Source organism: Pan troglodytes, chromosome 2 (genome assembly GCF_028858775.2).
Source record: "Pan troglodytes isolate AG18354 chromosome 2, NHGRI_mPanTro3-v2.0_pri, whole genome shotgun sequence".
Classification (NCBI taxonomy): domain Eukaryota; kingdom Metazoa; phylum Chordata; class Mammalia; order Primates; family Hominidae; genus Pan; species Pan troglodytes.
The window spans coordinates 160634682-160655153 of NC_086015.1; the positions used below are offsets into that span (position 1 = coordinate 160634682).

At 37.1% G+C, this 20472-nt stretch overlaps 1 protein-coding gene across 11 annotated transcripts in view; it reads right to left on the reverse strand.

Annotated features, from left to right (window-relative positions):
* Positions 1–20472, reverse strand: part of VEPH1 (ventricular zone expressed PH domain containing 1) — a 246924-nt gene that overhangs the window by 189240 nt on the left and 37212 nt on the right. For 10 of the 11 annotated variants that reach the window (XM_054681217.2, XM_054681216.2, XM_001152941.6 and 7 more), the window contains one exon: positions 14358–14532. In XM_054681217.2, coding sequence (XP_054537192.1) covers positions 14358–14532 — 175 coding nt within the window. Of the gene's footprint in view, positions 1–13797; positions 14104–14357; positions 14533–20472 lie in introns of those variants that run through there. The other variant, XM_009446746.5, reaches the window with a different exon arrangement.

The window sequence follows — 20472 nt, forward strand, 5'->3', positions numbered from 1 at the left end:
CAAAAACAACTACGCACTTTATTCTCTCTAAAACACCCATAACCTAAACTTGGAAAATACATTTTACAAATTCTCAGGAAGTTGGATATCTGACTTAAAAAAACAACAACAACTAAGCAATAACATTTAATGAGTTTGAGAATATATAGGTGTTAGCAAAAGGAGGAAATAATAAACGTGCAAAACTGAGATAAAATATCTAAAGAGAAGTATCAGCATGCTGGCTTATGTTAGCACATTGTCACACATTTTCATTTACCAAATACTTATTGCGACATCACCATATTACAGCATAGTAAAATAATTGTGCAAGATGACTCAAGCTATTAGGAGGAAAGATGTATGTGTAATAAATATGTAATATATATATACATATAAATAATATCATTTGTGTGTGTAGAGTGAACAACTGTCCTGGTTTGCCTAAGACTGTCCCACCTTTAGCACTGAAAGTTCCATGTCCTGGGAAGCCCTCAGTCCCAGGCAAACTGGAACAGTTTTTCACTCTAGTATGTATGTATATATCTCCAGCAGAGCTAATTTTTTGGCAGAGATAATATATGAACTAAACACAGATGATATTATTTTCCTTGTCTATTACAATATAAATTGGCTTATAAGTATTAACACCTTTAAAATATATTCAGAACATTTTACTACCAAGCATATAGTGTAGAATTGTAGAGCTTTCTATTTACAATTACTTGATTGACTTCACTTTAACAAAGAATTAGATTTGCAAACAAACAAGAAATTATAATTGATTTTTATTTCATTTCCTGTCAAATCTTAGATTAGAAATCTCTTCCCTGAGTTTTACTAAGGCCAAATGTTTCCAGCATTGTCTTTCAGCCACTTAAGAAATGCACTCCTAAGGTTAAAGTCTCGGTTAAAGTAATTGTATATGTTCATTGATGTATTCTTGGATTCAGTGAACATGAACACTCCTATCGTTGATCCTTGCATCAAGTTTTATAAATCTGGAGTGTAGCAGAAAAGTTTGCTGGGTTTGGGGTCAGAAATCCAGTATTCAAATCCTGGCACCATCACCTACTAACTTAATAACTATAAGAAATCAGGCCTGTCAAGTAATCTCTATGAGTCTCAAATTAGTCAGGAACTTAGGGATAACAAGACTTGCCTACCTTGTTGAAAGATTAGTAAGCAGATAATTTTCAAAAAAGTGTTTTATAAACCATGAAGTTATATTGAAAATAAGATAGTTATCTTAAAAAATGTTTTTCCAAGTTGTTTTCAGTGGATTGAAACTAAATAAGCAAGCAAACAAAAATATGAACAAATAAATGAATGTAAGGATTCTTTTCCATTGTGGGTAAGTCATTTTCAGAGTTCAGCACACAAATGTCCAAATCTATGCAGGCCTTGTTCTACTTCACAGCAGCATCTACTGGTGAAGTCAAGAAGGTGCAAACTCTGAGTTAGATCAGATACAAGATTTGGTTAACAATTTAGAAGTCTTTTCCTGTTTTAAGACGTCTCTATTCCTTGATCCATATGTGCATTGTCTTTTTATAACTTTACATTTAATAGTTTTCTATGGGTATAAATATTCAGGTTGAATATTCTTAATAAGATTGCTTAGTAGCTTGTTTCCTAGAATATTTGATTAATAAATTCTTTCCCAACAACTTGTTTTATGGTGAACTTAAAAACCACTTCCTTTAAGAATAATTGTATCATGAATTTTTAATGGTTAAGCATTTCCCTAGAGATTATGAAACTCCATGAGTGGATATGGTTCTGCTTCCAATCTTTTTTTTTTTTTTTTTTGAAATGGAGTCTCACTCTGTCTCCCAGGCTGGAGTGGAGTGGCATGATCTCGGCTCACTGCAACCTCTGCCTCCCAGGTTCAAGTGATTTTTCTGCCTCAGCCTCCTGAGTAGCTGGGACTACAGGTGTGTGCCACCACGCCTGGCTAATTTTTGTATTTTTAGTAGAGATGGGGTTTTACCATGTTGGCCAGGCTGGTCTTGAACTCCTGACAACAAGTGATCTGCCCATCTCAGCCTCCCAAAGTGCTGGAATTACAGGCGTGAGCCACAGCGCCTAGCCTGCCTCCAGTCTTTTAATATGGACCCGGTACACAGCAGATACTCAATTGGTGATGACAAAAACAACCAGAACGATGATGATGATGATGATGATAGAAATCATGGTAACCATTGATGAACTATGGGCCCAGAATTGTACAAAACATAGATATTTTATCTATTTAAGTCTCATACATCCTACATCACATATATTATAACTGTCATATTAAATGGGGGGGGGGACAATTTTCTATCTCCATTTTTCTGAGACTGCTCACCAAGCAATGGTTTGAAATTTGTCTCACACAGAGAAAAAATGAGCTGAATTTATCATAATTAACTAGACAGTATTTTCCAGGTCATTTCCAGCAAGTATAAAAGGAATTTGGACTCTTGATGAGATGTTACATTTTCTTCCCAAAGACTTTCTACTTAAGTTTCCAATCATTTGAAGTCATTTTGTGACTTGTGCCAGAGGAGCATGTAAAAGGCATATTGATGGTGAGGCATATTTCTTTATTATGATCACTGATTCAGAAATGCAGAAAAAGGGACATTACTACTTTTAGATTAAATAGCAACGGTGTTCATTGCACTATGGAGTTTCACATCAAAATTTTAAAAGGGCTTCCCTATAAACCCTCAGATAATCCATTGCAGTTGTAGGGTCTTCAATAATATTTTCAGCTTCTTGAGTGAAAGATATGCTAACTTGTGCTGCACTAAGCATTGGTTGTGCTTTTATTTATCAGTACTGAAAAGGCATTACAGACCGTTTTCATATGGCAAAGAACAAGTTTGGAGACTTATTCGGGAGCACTGGAAAACAACTTTCTTTTCTAAAAAGGTTCTGATGTTACAAAACATCACATTTTACCCCTGATATAATTTAAGCAGAAAACAAATTCATTGCCCAAGTGATATGGTTTGGCTCTGTGTCCCCACCCAAATCTCATCTTGAATTGTACTCCCATAATTCCCACATGTTGTGGGAGGGACCCAGTGAGAGATACTTGAATCATGAGGGTGGTTTCCCCCATACTATTCTCATGGTAGTAAATAAGTCTCATGAGATTTGATGGTTTTATAAGGGGTTTCAGCTTTCACTACCTCCTCATACTCTCTTGCCACCACCATGTAAGAAGTGCCTTTCACCTTCCACCATGACTGTGAGGCCTCCCTAGCCACGTGGAACTGTGAGTCCAATAAATGTCTTTCTTTTGGAAATTGCCCAGTCTCAGGTACATCTTTATCAGCAGCATGAAAATGGACTAATACACCAAGTGACATCCTTATCTTATTTTTTAATTCAAGGGGAAACATTAATATTTCCCTAATAAGTGTAATTTTAGTTTAGTTGTTTAGTATTAATAGATACCTTTTATCAGAATAAGGATGTTCCCTTTTATTGCTTGTTTGCTGAGAGATTTTTAAAATTTTACTAAAGAAGAGACTTAGATTTGTTTTATGTATTTAGGTCTTATTCCATCTGCTATTAATTTATGCATGCTGTGATGTGGACAATTGTCTCAAAACCATTTATTGAATAGTCTGTCCTTCTCTATTGTCAATATTCCCCTAGCATATATACAGTTTCCATATATGTACGGATTTGTTTCTTGCTTCTCTGTTCTATTCATGGGTTATTTACCTATCTTACACTAGTGCTACACTGTCTTGATTATTATGATTTTATAATATATTGATATCTGGTACGGAAATTACTGCCTCTTCCTCTCCCCCAACAACTCCCATTTTCTTCTCCTTCTGTGAAACTGTCTTGGCTATCTGTTTCACTTTATCTTGTAAATTTAAAAATCAGCTTGTCATCTTTCATGGAAACCTCTGTTGCTATTTTATCAAAATTTCACTAAATTTATTGAAAATTTACATCTTTGCCACATCAAACTCTCCCATCAGTGAACACGGTGTATTTCTCCATTTTCTTATTTAATTGCTTTCAATACACTTTTATAACTTTATTCTCAAAAGCTACATTTTCCTGTGGGTATTGTATATTTTTCTACTTTAAATAATATTTTTAATATTATATTTTCAATTTATTATGACTAGTATGTAAGAAAAAAACTAGTTTCTCTAAATTGATCTCACTTCCAGCACTTTACTGAAATTTGTCTTATTTTGTCTTAAAATTGACTGGAGAATATTTACTTTTTTTTTTTTTTTTTTTTTTGAGACAGGGGCTTGTTCTGTCACCCACGCTGGAGTGCAGTGGCACAATTACAGCTTGCTGCAGCCTCAACCTCCTGGGCTCAAGCTATTTTCCCACTTCAGCCTCCAGAGTAGCTGAGACTACAGGTGCACACCACCAAGCCCAGATAGATTCTTTGATTTTTAGTAGGGACGAGGTCTTGCTATGTTCCCGAGGCTGGTCTTGAACTCCTGAGCTCAAGTGATCCTCTCACCTTGGCCTCCCAAAGTTCTGGGATTGCAGGTGCAAGCCACCACACCCAGCCAGAATATTTAAATGTTCTATTGTAGACAATTATCACATTTTTCTAGAGATAATGATTGTTTTGACCCTTCCTTTCTGATTGTTATAACTTTCATTTATTTTTCTTGTCTAGGCTAGGGCTTCTAGTGCCACAGTAAATAGAAGTAGATATATTGGTATCCTCATCTCATTCCTGACTTTAAATGAATGCTTCTACTGTTCCACTATATGTATATAGTGAAATATATATATATTTATATATATAGTGCTCTATCATTATCTATCTATATATCTCCTCTAATCATGTTAAGAAATTTGTCCAAAATTACTAGTTTGAATTTTGTTTTCATGAGCAAAGAGGTACTGAATTTTATGAGATACTTTTTACTAATCACATGATGTTTTTCCTCTTTAGTCTTTTGCAGTGTGGAATTATATCGAATATTAAGCCATCCTGCATTTGTGGGAGAAACTCAACTAGGTCATTACGCATTTATAAAGTGGGCTTAACATTAGTTTTTCCCTCATAAGATATTGGGAGAGAATTACATAGGTTAAAAGGCCAGTACCTGGTATATAGTAAGCACTCAGCAAATGTTAACTATTATTTACTTTAAGCACTGCTAGAGTCATTTTGCTAAAACTTTTATTTATGATTTATGCATCTATGTTCATAATTAAGATGGACCTGTATTTTTATTTCTCATACTGTCCTTGTCCGGTATTGATATCATGGTATTGATATCCTGGCTATACTAGCCCTGTAGAATAAGGTGGAGAATGTTTTTCTGTTTCAGTTATCTGGGAAAGTTTAAAAGAGATTGTAATGATCTGTTCTTTGTATATTTGTTATAATTTTCCTGTAAAACTAAATTGGTATGTTTTTTAAATTTTTTTGTGTGTGAGTTGATTTTAAAATACTGACAGAATTGTCTTATTTGGTATAGAGATATTCAAGTTTTCTATCCCCTTAACTTTTAAGTATGAATCAAGATAACATTCCAATTATACCTTTAATCCTTCCTCCAAGAAGTAAGAAGTAAGACCTTTTACAATTACCACTTACTGGGAGAATTCAGAGAATACAAAACAGACAAAATAACTCTAAACAACTTGAATAAAATAAATGTGTACTTAAACTTAATGTAAAACTAAACATTACTTATATATAACCATTAATAATAAGAAGTAGCAAAAATTGGCTTAGAACTATTGAAATATTTGCCTTCAGGGATAAATACATAGCCCTTGGACAAAGTCTCTCATGATTCACTCATAAGCATAAAAGAGCATTTGGTTTGAAATCAGGCACAGGATGCAAATGGATGCATATAATACAATTGTTAAAAATATGATCAAGGAAATAATAGCAAACAAGTCTAAGAGGCAAACACCCCTGCCACAGCACAAGAGTCTCCTGGCCCTATCTCATCAACTTTTTAATCAGTGTTTTAAAATGAAGACCAGAGTGGCTCTGCTCATAAAATTTACGGGTGACAAGAACCTTGGAAGAGCTGCAGATACACTGAGATGAAAAAACATCTAACAAGATCTTTGCATGCCAAAGCAATGGGTGAATCTCATGAAAGAAAAGTGTAAAGAATTAAAAGTAAGTACTTGCATAAGACAAAAAGCCTGCTAAACACAGAGTATGGCAGAAATTGCTGAATATACTAAGACAATTTATATTTAAAAATTTGGAGATTTCAAATATAAGTCAAGAGAAATCAAAGATGTGATTGTGTGATTGACAAAAAACTGAATTTGATTTTAGGTTACATTAAGGAAAATACAGTATTAATAGGGAGGATAAATCCATTTTAGTCCTCATAAGCAAGCAAATCAGAGCACATGCAGGGGAGGGCAGCCAAGCAGAGCGGGGGTCTGGGTACATCTTGCAAATGGATGCAGAAACAAGTCATCATCTGCTGAGTGAGCAAGCTGAGAGGGAAACTATGAATGTTATGCCTGAGGAGGAAAAGAGGGAAGTGCAAAGGGAAGGAGTGGTGAGATATGAAAGTCGGAGCTAGTTTTTGAAAGTTTGTCATGTGAAAGAGGAACGAGGGTTTATTAGGCCCAAGAAAAGGGCCTTAGTCAAAAGTGGGAGGCCACAAGGGGAGAACTTCTAATTCAACAAAAGGAAGAAATGTCTAGTACTCAATTTTGTCCAGAGATAAAGTGGGTTGTCACAGGAAACAGTGAGTGAGTTCCCTGGCAATAAAGGGATTCAAATATAGGAAGGCAAGTATGATTATCCTCATCATCACCTTAGCTGATATTTATTGAAAGCTGACTATGTTTTGGCATTATCTCATGTCATTGTCTAAACATCTATATGTACATATGAGGAAACAGAGGCTGGGAAAATAAAAATACAACTAGTGTATTTGGTGGTGCTAAGATTACATTGTGAAAGTAGACTTTACAGTGAAATGGTCAGGGTTTGAATCTTGCTTTTAACTTCTCTAAGCTTCAGCTTGCTCACTTACAAAATGATATAGTGGACATTTGTGTTCTTTCATTTCCCACTATTCATTCACCTATTGTTGGCAACAGTCCTGGATTTCTTTTGGGGATCTACTCCTCCTCTACTCCCAATCTATGTGGCTTTGCTGCAGCCAACTCCCATTCCCTGCTTTGAGGGTGGCTCATGACCTAAGCCTGACCAACTGCAGTACAGTATCCCCTGGAAATAATGATGGATTGGTTCAGAAATGTTCATGTGGCCTGTGTCAGATCAAAGAGAAAAAAAGAGGCTGGATGTGAACTTTCTTTTTCTTAATTGGTATTCATGATGATGTGAGCTGGAAGCTGTAGAGGCCTACACCAATCGCAAAAGTAAAACCCATCCTGAGGAAGCAGAGCTGAGAATTGACTTTTGGGACACCATTGAGCCCTGAATCAACCATCTGGGAAGTCTGGTATGCTCATGGACTTTGCAGGCATGTGTGCCAAGGAGGAGTTGTTGTTGCTCCTCTTTCTCCTTCTCTTCTTCCTCATCATCAAGTCGTTTACATCTGTAGGTTTCTGTTACCTAAAATACTACTAACTGGTAAAATGGGATAATAATAGGACTTCTTTTATGAGGTTCTTGTGGGCATTGAATGATATAATCGGTATAAATGGCTTAATACAGTATCTGGCATCAGAAATGCATGCAGTAAATTTTAGCCATTGTAGCTATTATTAATGTTATTGTAATTATCATCATCATCATTGAATGGATGACCATTCAATGTATTTTATAGAAGTAGAAACATGGGAAAATAAGGATTAGTGTACTGCAAGGCAATGAAGATCTAAAGAGGAGAAAAACTATAAGTAATGAAAAAAGAAACCCCATGATGACTCCTCAGGCTGTCTGGTAGGGGATGTAAGACAAAGAATTGCAGAGCAGAAAACTTACTAATCAGAGAGAGCAAGATCCCTTCTGCTTTGCAACTTAAAGTTTGATGGGCTCATGTGAGTGATAATGGAGTTTTACAGTCACATCAGTCTTAAAACTCCAAACCCTGAGATATGTAGCCCCAACCTTTTACAGGTCAAATTACCATTCATTTTATGATAATTTTCATAGTGCCAGATCAAATAAACCAAATTATTTGTTTATTTCAAATGCTTGCAGTGAATTTAGAAAGTGTACTTTGTGTTTCAAAGATTTCATTGTCATCGAAAAAGCATTTTTTAAAAACCCAAAGAGATGAGCTAAGTTCTTGGCAGCAATAAAGGGGTAATTCATTTTTTTTTCATAAATCTGTTATTTGCAAGTCTGACTATCATGGTTTTAAAATGTGTGGTGTGTATAAGTGTTTTAAATTCCTATAAAATTTGTTTCAAAAATGTAGCCAAGGTGTTGAAAAAAACATAATTGCTTTTATGGGCTTTAAGCAAATTTAATATTACATATAAAGTGAAATTGGTGATTTAATCCTGTGGCCAAAGGAAATTGGAAATGAAAATACTGACTAGTATTATTAATGACAAATCTTTAGAGGGAAGCACAGGTTGAGTGATAAATTTCCACTCTCAGCTGGAGTTCAGACATACCTGGCAGACCACTGGGGTGGCTGGTCAGCAGTCTTGCAATGGTACTAAGAACCCACCTTAGGAATGTCTGGTACAATGAGCTTAAGTTAGGAACAAAACTTTAGTTCTTGGAAGGCAATAGGCATTTTGAGAATTAAAGTATTAATTTGTTGGTAACCCCAACTCCTGGGTGAATGGTTGAGCCCAGGGGAAGGAAAGACAGCTTTAGATAAAACAATAATCTATTTTATTTTAGTTTTTCAACTTTCAGAGTCAAGGGTACATGTGCAGGTTTCTTACAAGGCTATATTACATGATGCTGAGGTTTGGGGTACAATTGAACCCATCACAGAGGCAGTGAGCACAGTACCCAATAAGTAGTTTTTCTATCCTTGTCCCTCTCTTCCTACCCCTCTTTCAGTCCCCCAGTGTCTATCATTCCCATCTTTATGTCCACATGTACCCAATGATTAGTTCCCACTTATAAGTGAAAACATGTGGTATCTGCATTAATTCGCTTAGGATAATGGCCTCTAGCTGCATCCACGTTGCTGCAAAGGACATGATTTTGTTCTTATTTATGGTAGCATAGTATTCCTTGGTGTATATGTACAACATTTTCTTCATCCAATCCACTGTTGATGGGCACCTAGGTTAATTCCATGTCTTTGCTACTGTAAATAGTGTTGCAATGAAGATATGAGTACATGTGTCTTTTTGGTAGAAGGATTTATTTTCCTTTGGGTATATATACCCAGTAGTAGAATTGCTGGGTCAAATAATAGTTCTATTTTAACTTCTTTGAGAAATCACCAAACTGCTTTCCACAGTGGCTGAACTGATGGGCATTCCCACAAATAGTGTATAAGCATTCTCTTTTCTCTGCAGCCTTGCCAACATCTATTGTTTTCTGAATTTTTAATAACAGACATTTTGACTGGTATGAGATGGTACCTCATTGTGATTTTGATTTGCATTTCTCTGAGGATTAGTGATGTGGAACATGTTTTCATATACTTGTTGACTGCTTTTATGTCTTCTTTTGAGAAGTGTCTGTTCATGTCCTTTGCCGCCTTTTTTTTTTCTTTAAGTTCAGGGGTACATAGGCAGTTTTTTTATATAGGTAAACTTGTGTCATGGGGGTTTGTTGTACAGATTATTTTATTACCCAGGTATTAAGCCCAGTACCTGTTAGTTATTTTTCTTGATCCTCTCCCTTTTCCCACCCTTCACCCTCCAATAGGCCCCAGTATCTTTTGTTCCTCTCTATGTGTCCAGGTATTGTCATAATTTAGCTCCCACTTATAAGTGACAACATGCGGTATTTGGTTTCCTGTTCCTGTGTTAGCTTGCTAAGGATAATAGCCTCTGGCTCCATCCAAGTTCCTGCAAAGGACATGATCTTGCTCTTTTTTATGGCTGCATAGTTTTCCATGGTGTATAGGTATCACATTTTCTTTAGCCAGTCTATGATTGATGGGCGTTTAGGTTGATTCCAATGTGTTTGCTAACGTGAATAGTGCTGCAATGAACATATGTGTGCATGTGTCTTTATGATGGAACAATTTATATTTCTTTGGGTATATACCCAGTAATGGGATTGCTGCGTTGATTGTAGTTCTGTTTTTAGGTTTTTGAGGACCAATCACCACTAACAGTGTATAAGCATTCCTTTTTCTCCACAACCTTGCCAATAGCTGTTATTTTTTAATAATACACTGGTGTGAGATGGTATCTCATTGTGGTTTTGATTTGCATTTCTCTAATGATCAGTAATGTTGAGTTTTTTTCATGATTGTTGGCTGCATGTATGTCTTCTTTTGAAAAGTGTCTTTTCATGTCCTTTGCCCACTTTGTAATTTTTTTCTTGTAAATTTCTTTAAGTTTCTTATAGATGTTGGATATTAGACCTTTGTCAGATGCATACTTTGCAAATATTTCCTTTCATCCTCTAGATTGTTCACTCTGTTGATAGTTTCTTTTGCTGTGCAGAAGCTCTTTAGTTTAATTAGATCATATTTGTCAATTTTTGCTTTTGTTGCAGTTGCCTTTGTTGCAATTGCTTTTGGTATCTTCATGAAATTTTTGCGCATTCCTATGTCCAGAATGGTGTTGCCTAGGTTGTCTTCCAGCGTTTTTATAGTTTTGGGTTTTACATTTAAGTATTTAATCCATCTTAAGTTAATTTTTGTATGTGGTATAAAGAAAGGGTCCAGTTTTAATCTTCTGCATATGACTAGGCAGTTATTCCAGCACCTTTTATCGAATAGGTAGTCTTTTGCCCATTGCTTGTTTTTGTCAGCTTTTTCAGAGATTAGATAGTTGTAGGTGTGTAGCCTTATTTCTGGTTCTCTATTCTGTTCTATTGGTCTATGCGTGTGTTTTTGTACCCGTACCATGCTGTTTTGCTTACCATATCCCTATTTGAAGTCAGTTTGAAGTAATATAGTGTGATGCCTCCAGGTTTGTTCTTTTTGCTTAGGATTGCCTTGGCTATTCAGGCTCTTTTTTGGTTCCATATGAATTTTAAAATATTTTTTCTAGTTCTGTGATGAATGTCATTAGTAGTTTAATAGGAATAATATTGAATCTATAAATTACTTTGGGCAGCATGGCCATTTTAATGATATTGTTTCTTCCTATCCATGAGTATAGAATATTTTTCCATTTGTTTGTGTCATCTCTGACTTCTTTGAGGAGTGTTTTGTAGTTCTCCTTATAGAGATCTTTCAACTCCCCGGTTAGCTGGATTCCTAGGTATTTTATTTGTGTGTGTGTGTGGCACTTGTAAATGGGATTGCATTTCTGATTTGGCTCTCAGCTTGGCTACTGGTGGTGTGTGGGAGTGCTAGTGACTTTTGTACATTGATTTTTGTATCCTGAGACTTTGCTGAAGTTGTTTATCAGCTTAAGGAGCTTTTTGGGTTGAGACTATGGCATTTTCTAGATATAGGATCATGTCATCTACAAATAGGGATAGTTTGACTTCCTCTCTTCCTATTTGGATGTGCTATATTTCTTTCTCTTTCATGATTGCTCTGGCCAGGATTTCCAACACTATGTTGAATAGGAGTGGTGAGAGAGGGCGTCCTTGTCTTGTGCCAGTTTTCAGTGGTAATGTTTCCAGCTTTTGCCCATTCAGTATGATGTTGGCTGTGGGTTTGCCATTGATGGCTCTTACTATTTTGAGGTATCCTTCTTCAATACCTAGATTATTGGGAATTTTTAACATGAAGCGGTGTTGAATTTTATCAAAAGCCTTATCTGCATCTATTGGATTTGTCTTTAGTTGTGTTTACGTGATGAATCACATTTATTGATTTGCATACGTTCAACCAACCTTGCATCCCAGGGATAAAGCCTACTTGATCATGATCGATAAGCTTTTTGATGTGCTGCTGGATTTGTTTTGCCAGTATTTTGTTGAGAGTTTTTGCATCAATGTTCAAGGATATTGCCTTGAAGTTTTCTTTTTATGTTGTGTCTCGGCCAGATTTTGGTATCAGGATGATGGTGGCCTTATAGAATGAGTTAGGGAGGAGTCTCTCCTCCTCAATTTTTTGGAATAGCTTCAGCAGGAATGGTACCAGCTCTTCTTTGTACATCTGGTAGAATTCAGCTGTGAATCTGTCTGGTCCCAAGCTTATTGTGATTGGTAGACTATTTATTACTGATTCAATTTCAGAGCTCATTATTGGTCTGTTCAGGGATTCAATTTCTTACTGGTTAGGTCTTAAGGGTGTATGTGCCCAGGAATTTATTAGTTTCCTCTAGATTTTCTAGTTAATGTGTATAGAGGTGTTCATAATATCTTCTGATGGTTGTTTGTATTTCTGTGGGGTCAATAGTAATATCACCTTGTTGTTTCTGGTTGTGTTTATTTGGAGCTTCTCTATTACCTTCTTTATTAGTCTAGCTAGCTCCTGGATTTGTTGATCTTTTAAATTTATTTGTGTCTTAATCGCCTTCAGCTCAGCTCTGATTTTGGTTATTTCTTGCCTTCTGCTAGCTTTGGACTTGGTTTCCTCTTGGTTCTCTAGTTCTTTTAGTTATGCTGTTAGGTTGTTAAATTGAGGTCTTTCTAACTTTTTGATTTGCACTTTTTAATGGGGCTATTTGTTTCTTGCTTGTTGAATTGCTTAAGTTCCTTATAGATTCTGGATACTAGACCTTTTTCAGATGCATAGTTTGCAAAAATTTTCTCCCATTCTGTAGGTTGTCTGTTGACTCTGTTGATAATTTCTTCTGCTGTCTAGAAGCTCTCTAGTTCAATTAGGTCCCACTTGTCAGTTTTTGTTTTTGTCATAATTGGTTTTAAGGACTTAGCCATAAATTTATTGCCAAGGCTATTGTCAAGAAGGATATTTCCTAGATTTTCCTTGAGGACTTTTATAGTTTGAGGTCTTGCATTTAGGTCTTTAATCCATTTTGAGTTAATTTTTGTATATGGTGATAGTTGTCCACTTTTATTCCTCTGCATATAGATACCCAGTTATCCTAGCACCATTTGTTGAATAGGGAGTCCTTCCCCTACTGATTATTTTTGTTGAATTTGTCAAAGATCAGATGGTGGCTCTAGGTGTGCAGCTTTATTTCTGGGTTCTCTATTCTGTTCTACTGAAAAACCATCTATGTTACTGCAAACATGGCAACTCAGTTTGGCACTGCTCTGGGGCCTCTCTACCAAGATGTAACACTGAGGAGAAAGGCTAGTGTTCTTTCCCATCCTGCCACAGGCTGCCACACTGAATTACTGGGCTAAGGACTTGGTTGTTCCTAAAGCTTCAAGTGGTTCAGCACAAAGACTGCCGTCACTGGCAGGGCAGCACGGAGTTCCCAGGAGTGGAGTCCATTCCTGGGACCTGCATGGCAGTGGCCTTAGGGTCTGCTGGGCTTGCATGGTGGAAGAGGACAGCACCCCACCATGCTATGCCAGGAAGCATGGACAAAATAGCAGTATGGGCTTGGGGATTGGTCTGGATACCTTGGGAAGAGAGCACACATAGGACACCCTTGGGGACCCTAAGAATTAATTGGACTGTGAGCACTTTACAGAGGGTTGACGATCAACCTTATCATGTGGTGGGTTATGGCAGTAAACTGTGGGCTGAGATACTCATGGGCCTCATGCATCTTTATTAATGAGAACTGGGGACATTTGGATGCACATCAATTAATATCATATATTGTTCTCTGACTCCAAGTTCAAAAACATGTTTTTTGATTGATCTGAAACCAAAGAAAATAAAAGAAGACAAAGAGAATATTTTGCATGAACTAATTTGAGCTTCTCATTCATTCAAATGTTGTAACAATTAATAGAGGTGTACTATTTGGCTTTTTATGCTAGTATTTATGCTTGTTATCCAAATCATGTCCACATTTAAGAAGTCATTACACATTTTCTGATGTATTTTATCTAACAAAAGACATTTCTTGCTTTTGGAACCAAATGAAGACAGGTTTTTCATACCCCACTGAGTGACGTGTTCCACTCAGTACACAGAGATAAGATCTCCACAGTTGGTAGTTGAACAGGTGACCAGAAGCACGGAAATGCAGTTCTTCAAACTGAGAAACACAGATTTGGAAGAATGCTTACAATTCTTTTAATGAGTCTAAGTAATTCATCTGCCTTGGGAAGGGACACAGACAGCCAGATTAAGTAACCTTTTGCATGTTCACAGGTCAACTAGCAGCAAAACAGAGAAATTAATTTGCTTCTAATACTCTAGGTCTTGCTTCCCACAAACCATAAATGCTTCATGAAAATACTTTTAAATATCTCCCAAAACATGTCCCCAAGCTCAACTTTCGCACCATACCTTGGAGTATGCTCTTTACTATAACTTCCGTGTGATCAGCCAGGAGATCTGCCTTGGTAATTGCAGCCAGAGACAGGTAGTTAGACATATTCCTGCACAGTTCCTTGTTGCCTCTGTGGAGGAATTTCACTGCAATGGGGATGGCTAATGCCATCACTGGGGGTCGGTTGTAATTCTGAGGAAATATAAGAAAGCCACAAATAATAAGTGACTCATTATTCATTTATTCATTCATTCACTCATTCAAAAAATATTTATTGGATTAAGCTACCAGAGTACAGCTGTGAAAACACAGGCCTTGCCCTGTTTATATTGTATTTGGGAATTCTGGGAACTCTTGGTTTTGTTTAAGAGACCTAAAGACAAACAGGCAGTTAACAGCATAAACTGATGACAGCCGAGATGGGCAAAAGGCAGGGTGCTAAGAGAGCAGAGAAGGAGCACTCAATCCAGTCTTGGGGAATGTCAAGAAAGACTTCCTGGAGGGGGTAATGTCTTAGTTGGGACCTCATGGATGAATAAGAGATGGCTGGGTGCTGGCAAGGCAGGGAGTAGACAGAAAGAAGGAAGAGTAGGTATGCAGAGACTGAGGTGAGGGAGTACCTGATGGCACTGGAGAGTTGTAAATAGCTCAGGATGGCTGAAGTGTGGTATGTGTGAGAAAACTGGAGTGGGAGGTGAGGGGAGAGACGGGGCAGGTAAACAGGGGCATGATTATGAAAGGTCCAGCATACAAGGCTAAGAAGTTTGGCATTGATCTTTAGGGTAATCGGGGGCCACTGATAACAGGAATCACTTGTCAGATTTACACTTGAGAAAAAAACCTAAGGAATGTTGAACAAGTCGCTTTTTGCCTATATCTATCTTAAAAATTAAAGTTTCAGCTAATTAGATTCAGAGGAAAAAAAATAAATGAATGTAAGATTAAAACCTAAAGGTATTCTGGATCCTAAAATAATTCTCTTCTTGATTTACTTTGTGACTGAATATAAATATCCTTACATATAAAGTAGTCCTATTAGCATTTAGTTACCAAATTAGGGAATAATATTTAGAAAATACAAATTGCTTTCTTTTTTTTTCTACCACATAATGTTTTGGTCAACAAATTGTTTTCTTAAAAATGAATGGTACATATTCACTACACCTGGCTATCAACCCCACCTCTCAGACTAACTGTAGAAAAAAAAACTGTGCAGTGCACAGCGTGTTTGGGAGAAATAGCCCTGGATCCTACTCTTGCATTATTTGATGACAGACAAAGTTCTGTGTTGCTTGTCCCACTGTTATATTCAGATCTTTGTTTTGTAGCTGAGCTTGTATCCTGATTAATACAATGCAAAGCCAGGACCACTTACATTCTTTAACTTTCCCTGTGGCTTAAAGAGAAAACTATATTCTTAGAATGAAATGTAGAACTCCACCTTTATACATCAAATCTTACAATAAGGACAAAAGAAAAGACATGAGATAAAAATTGTCATTGATACAAACAATTCCTGAGCCATAGAAATGGGGCAATTGGGTCAATTAGATATTTACATGGGGGAAAAACATATCCCCACCCCTATATCTGCCATAACTAAAATCAATTTCAGATAGATTGCAGATCTAAAGGTGAAAAATAAAACAAGACAGAGAAGACAACCCAGGAGAATATCTCGATGGCCTCAGAGTAGGCAAAGACTTCCTTAAACCTAACTCAAAAATAATTAACAATAAAAAAGTCATAAAGTGGATAAAATCAAGAACTTCTAGTCATCAAGAGATATCATTTAAAAAGTGAAAAGATAATCCAAAGAGTGAAAGAAGATATCTATAATATGTTCTGGGTACTGGTAAACCTTTGGATAAATGTATTTTATATTTATAATATATATTATAAATATAAAAGTATTATTTATATATATAATATATATACACACTCTTCCAATCCATAAGAAAAAGAAGATGCAATCAAACAGAAAAGTAGACAGAGGACTTAAACAGACACGTTACAAAATAAAGCTCCAAAACATGAAAATATGCTCAATTTCATTAATTTTTAATTTTGCTCTGGATTGTGATTACAGGGTTGTATTTGGAGAGAATTCATCAAGATATGATATGACCTCTTTTCTGAAAAAGAAGCACAGTTATATAATTACAGATTTTAGCTATTCTTTTAAATAGATGCAAAAGTTAGTATGAATACAGGATTGCATATTGTATGCATGCATTTTATAAACAACCTTTGTCTTAGGGTTGTACGAAGGACAACGACACACAGTGGTGGAGTCAATGCAGCCAAGAATATAAAAACGGTGGTGACAGTGTCAGGAAGATGACTTGTCTATTCACACTAAGTATGGGAATCAGGTAAAATAAATATTATGGGATATGTAAGGCACTCAAATGTATGTTCCTTAAAGAGCTAATGAGTTTTGGGAGTGATAGCATTCATATCTTGATATCCAGTCCATAAATCTTTCCTGAAGTCACAGAAAATAACATTCTATGATTTTTCTCTGATCTCCATATCATCAGCCTTTTACACTCCTGCCCAATATACATTTATACTTCTTCTGGAGACTCTACCCTAATTCCTCTGTGGAACTGTCCAGGTGCTTCTAATGAAGGCATCTCTACCTTTGGTCTTAAAGGTGATCAAGTGACTCAGACACTGATCAATGAGAGAATCACATTTCCCTGGTTCAAGGAAGGACACATTACCAAATTATAATTAAGGAGCCATAAAATGGCTCTGTGAAAGAGATTCTCTCTCCTGCTGTATTTAAAGTATTGAGAAGGGAGGATCAAAAGTAGTTGCTGTCATCTTGTGACCTCAGTAGGAGAGAAACTGTATGAGACTCAAGGAAACATGGTTCTATCTGAGAGACCAGATCCTGGTAATATCATTTGAGCCCAATGCCTTAGGCTGTGCCTGAGGCCAGTTATATTCCTAAAGATTTCTAAATGAGCCAATTAAATATCTTGCACTTAAGCATCCCTGCCTCCCCAGTCACTAGAAACAAAAACAGAACTGATAAATCTTTAATCCATTCCTGCAGTTCCATCCATTTTCCAGACTCAGGGGTCAATCTGACCACTGGGCAGAGAAAATAGGTACTCCATAACCTAACCTGATATCCCACTACTAAGTCAGTCGTGTTGAAAGCTCTGATGCTATTCTTTGGCGATAAATCATGCGTCTATATAGCAGTTCCTCTCAGTAGGTCTCTGGCCTATCCATCCTAGAGTTCTTAACATCACGGAAGTATCAGAACCATAGCCCATAGCCAGTATCCTCTGACGACTTCCCTGAATGCCTTTGTCTAGATTGTCTCCCCTCCCAGTGAATTTAATTGGGCCTGATCTGACTGGATCATTACTGATATGATGAGCTTTGAGACCTCTCTGAGAGGCTGGCTGCTCCCTTCCCCAGAGGTTAGTGCTCAGCTTTAGAAGTCAGGGCACATGCTTGGTTGGAACACACAAAATTGTTTGGACCCACTAAGGCTAACTCACACCAAAGGATTTCCAAAAGGCTGGTACATAACCAGGCATGCCAGTGCACTCAACCCCAGTGAGAGGCTTTCATAGGTCAGACTTAGGGTATCCCTTTCACATTTTCAGGATACCTAGGAGACAGATTAGAAACTAGAGTGTCCACTCATGGGCACAAAATCAGATCAGAGCAGAGAGAGATCCTGAGGGATATTTCAGGTAGACCATGGTGAAACCTGATTAAAAGAACACTCCTGCCCTATAACTGAATCCCTTTCTCTGCTCATTGGAAGTTTCCATTCATCAGATCCAGTATTTTTCCTAGTGGTGCTGGACAAACATGCCAAAATAATGACACAACATTGAGCATCCTCTTTTTGTTAACATACTGATCAAACATGTGGTGTTTAGAAAAGCTAATTGATTTGGTCATTTTTCTCAATTATAATCATATCCTGTCCCTGCTCCCTTGACTTACATTCAAAAAAGTTACTTATTAGAGCATTGGGTATTCCCCAAACATCTCAGTCTCACCTATGCAATTTCTTGGGTTGCATTTTCTTGGGTTCGAGGGTCCCATGGACCTAACAGGTACCAAACAACATCCAGTGGCTGAGCTTCACTTTCAAGGGCAGCAAAAGGAGTTGGTAAAGGAGGAGATCTCAGGCCCATGAAACTATTTCATCTCTGGAATTATCTGGGTCACAGAAATGCTAATGGCATGCATGCAGAGAAAGCCCTATGATTACAGTTCTACAAACAAATGACTTTAACAGCAGCTGATAATGCCAGAGCCTATGACAGACCTTGCTTCTCAGTGCAGATATGAGCATGTTGGATGAATATCATCTTACAGTTTGGTGCTGAGGGAACAAATTCAGTGAAGTGCAGCATAGAAATAGACTTTCTCGTGGGGACAATTTAGCTGTAGAGGTTAAACAAGAGAGCTTTGTTCTACGGATGCCAAGAATTATATTTCTAAACTAGATTAGCACCAATTTGAACTTTTGGTGGAAATTGTCTTTCTGAAAATGCACTTTGGGAATGTTCCCCAGTGTTTTAAAATTGAAAAGAATAAAGCTAAGTAGGAAAGATATCTATCTGAGGTAATAGCAACTAAAAAGCTCTTTGGCTCTTAGGCCTTGAATTCAAGTAAGAACCATAAAAAATGATTAAGCTCAAGAAATATTAAACCTCATTTATTAAAATAGGGTTCCTTGATTATTCATTCACTATTATCAATCAAAGCTAAACCAATTTTGGATTTACATATAAAATGGTTCATTCTTCCCAGCATAGCTATATGTAAAATCTAATTGGCACACAAGCTAAGTTTCCCCAGCGAATTTTCTGACAGGTAATAGGGAGCAGGTCTCAGGAACCTGGGAGTATACATCCCAGTCCCCTCCCATTTCATGCCACTATATGAGCATTAGATACTGAAGCCTATTCTGGAGAGAAATGTAGCTGCTGTGAAAGTCAGAGGGCAGCCACGTCTCCTGAGCCCCTTCACTCAACCATTCAACAAATATTATTTGAGCACCTACTATATGCCAGGCACTATTCTACGTGCTGGGATTACTTCAGTGAATAGAAGAGCTTATAATTTGGGGAAAGGAGAGACAGGATATTTAAAAAGTGGCTATAACACATAATTAAATCAATAGCTTGTTAGAAAGCATCCAGTGTTATTTTAGTCTCCTGCAGATAATGATAATGATGATGATACCAACTTCCTATGTTCTAAATATTTTGTCTATTAAAGTCTATTAATTTAATTTTCACAGCAAACTCATGAGGCAGCTCCTCTTAATATCTGCATTTTACATATGAGACAATTAAGGCCTGAAAAGACTAATTTTCCCCAGACCACACTACAGGTACAGAGCAGAGCTGGGATTGCCTACTGAATAAACTGCTAGATTGGCATAACCAGTCCCATCTCTAAGAGTTGTGAAGGAAATGCTCTCCACTGTCTGAGGCACTTCACATGCAACACTAGCAAGGGCAGAGTTTAAACCTTCATATTACATTGACTGGGGAAGAAGAACTGAGAAGACTGTGCAGCACAAAGGAGAAGGAACAGCGGGTCCTTCTATAGAGAGGGAAAAGTAGACACTTTCTGATTTTCCAGCAGCAGATCTGGAGATTATTCTATTACCCCTGTTACCCTGCAGGCAGCCTGCTTTGGTTATTTCCCTCTTCATGCAGTCATCAACAGTGGTAGCAGAGATGGGGGGAAGATGAAATGTGGAGCTGATTAAATACATGGCAATGGCTCTGCTAAGTGATTTGGCTTGGGAAGAGGCTGTGACTGCAGTAGAGTGAGGATAAAGCCAGGCATTGGCTGCCAGGCTTCATGATGGCTGACCTTTCAATTCTCTAGAACTTCATTCTAGAACAGCAGCTATGTCAATAATTATAATGTCCTTGAGGTACATTTTAATTTTAATCAAGTTTGCCAAGTTTGTTTTTATCCTAGAATGTAATACACATTGTATGGGTATATTCTTTTTCAGGATTTTTCTAGGAGCAAAAAAAAGGGGGAGGAGTGGGGATGGCCAACTCCATATAGATATCTGGTCAGAGGGTTAGAGGAAGCTGTTAACTCTAGGTAAGCTGTACTTTG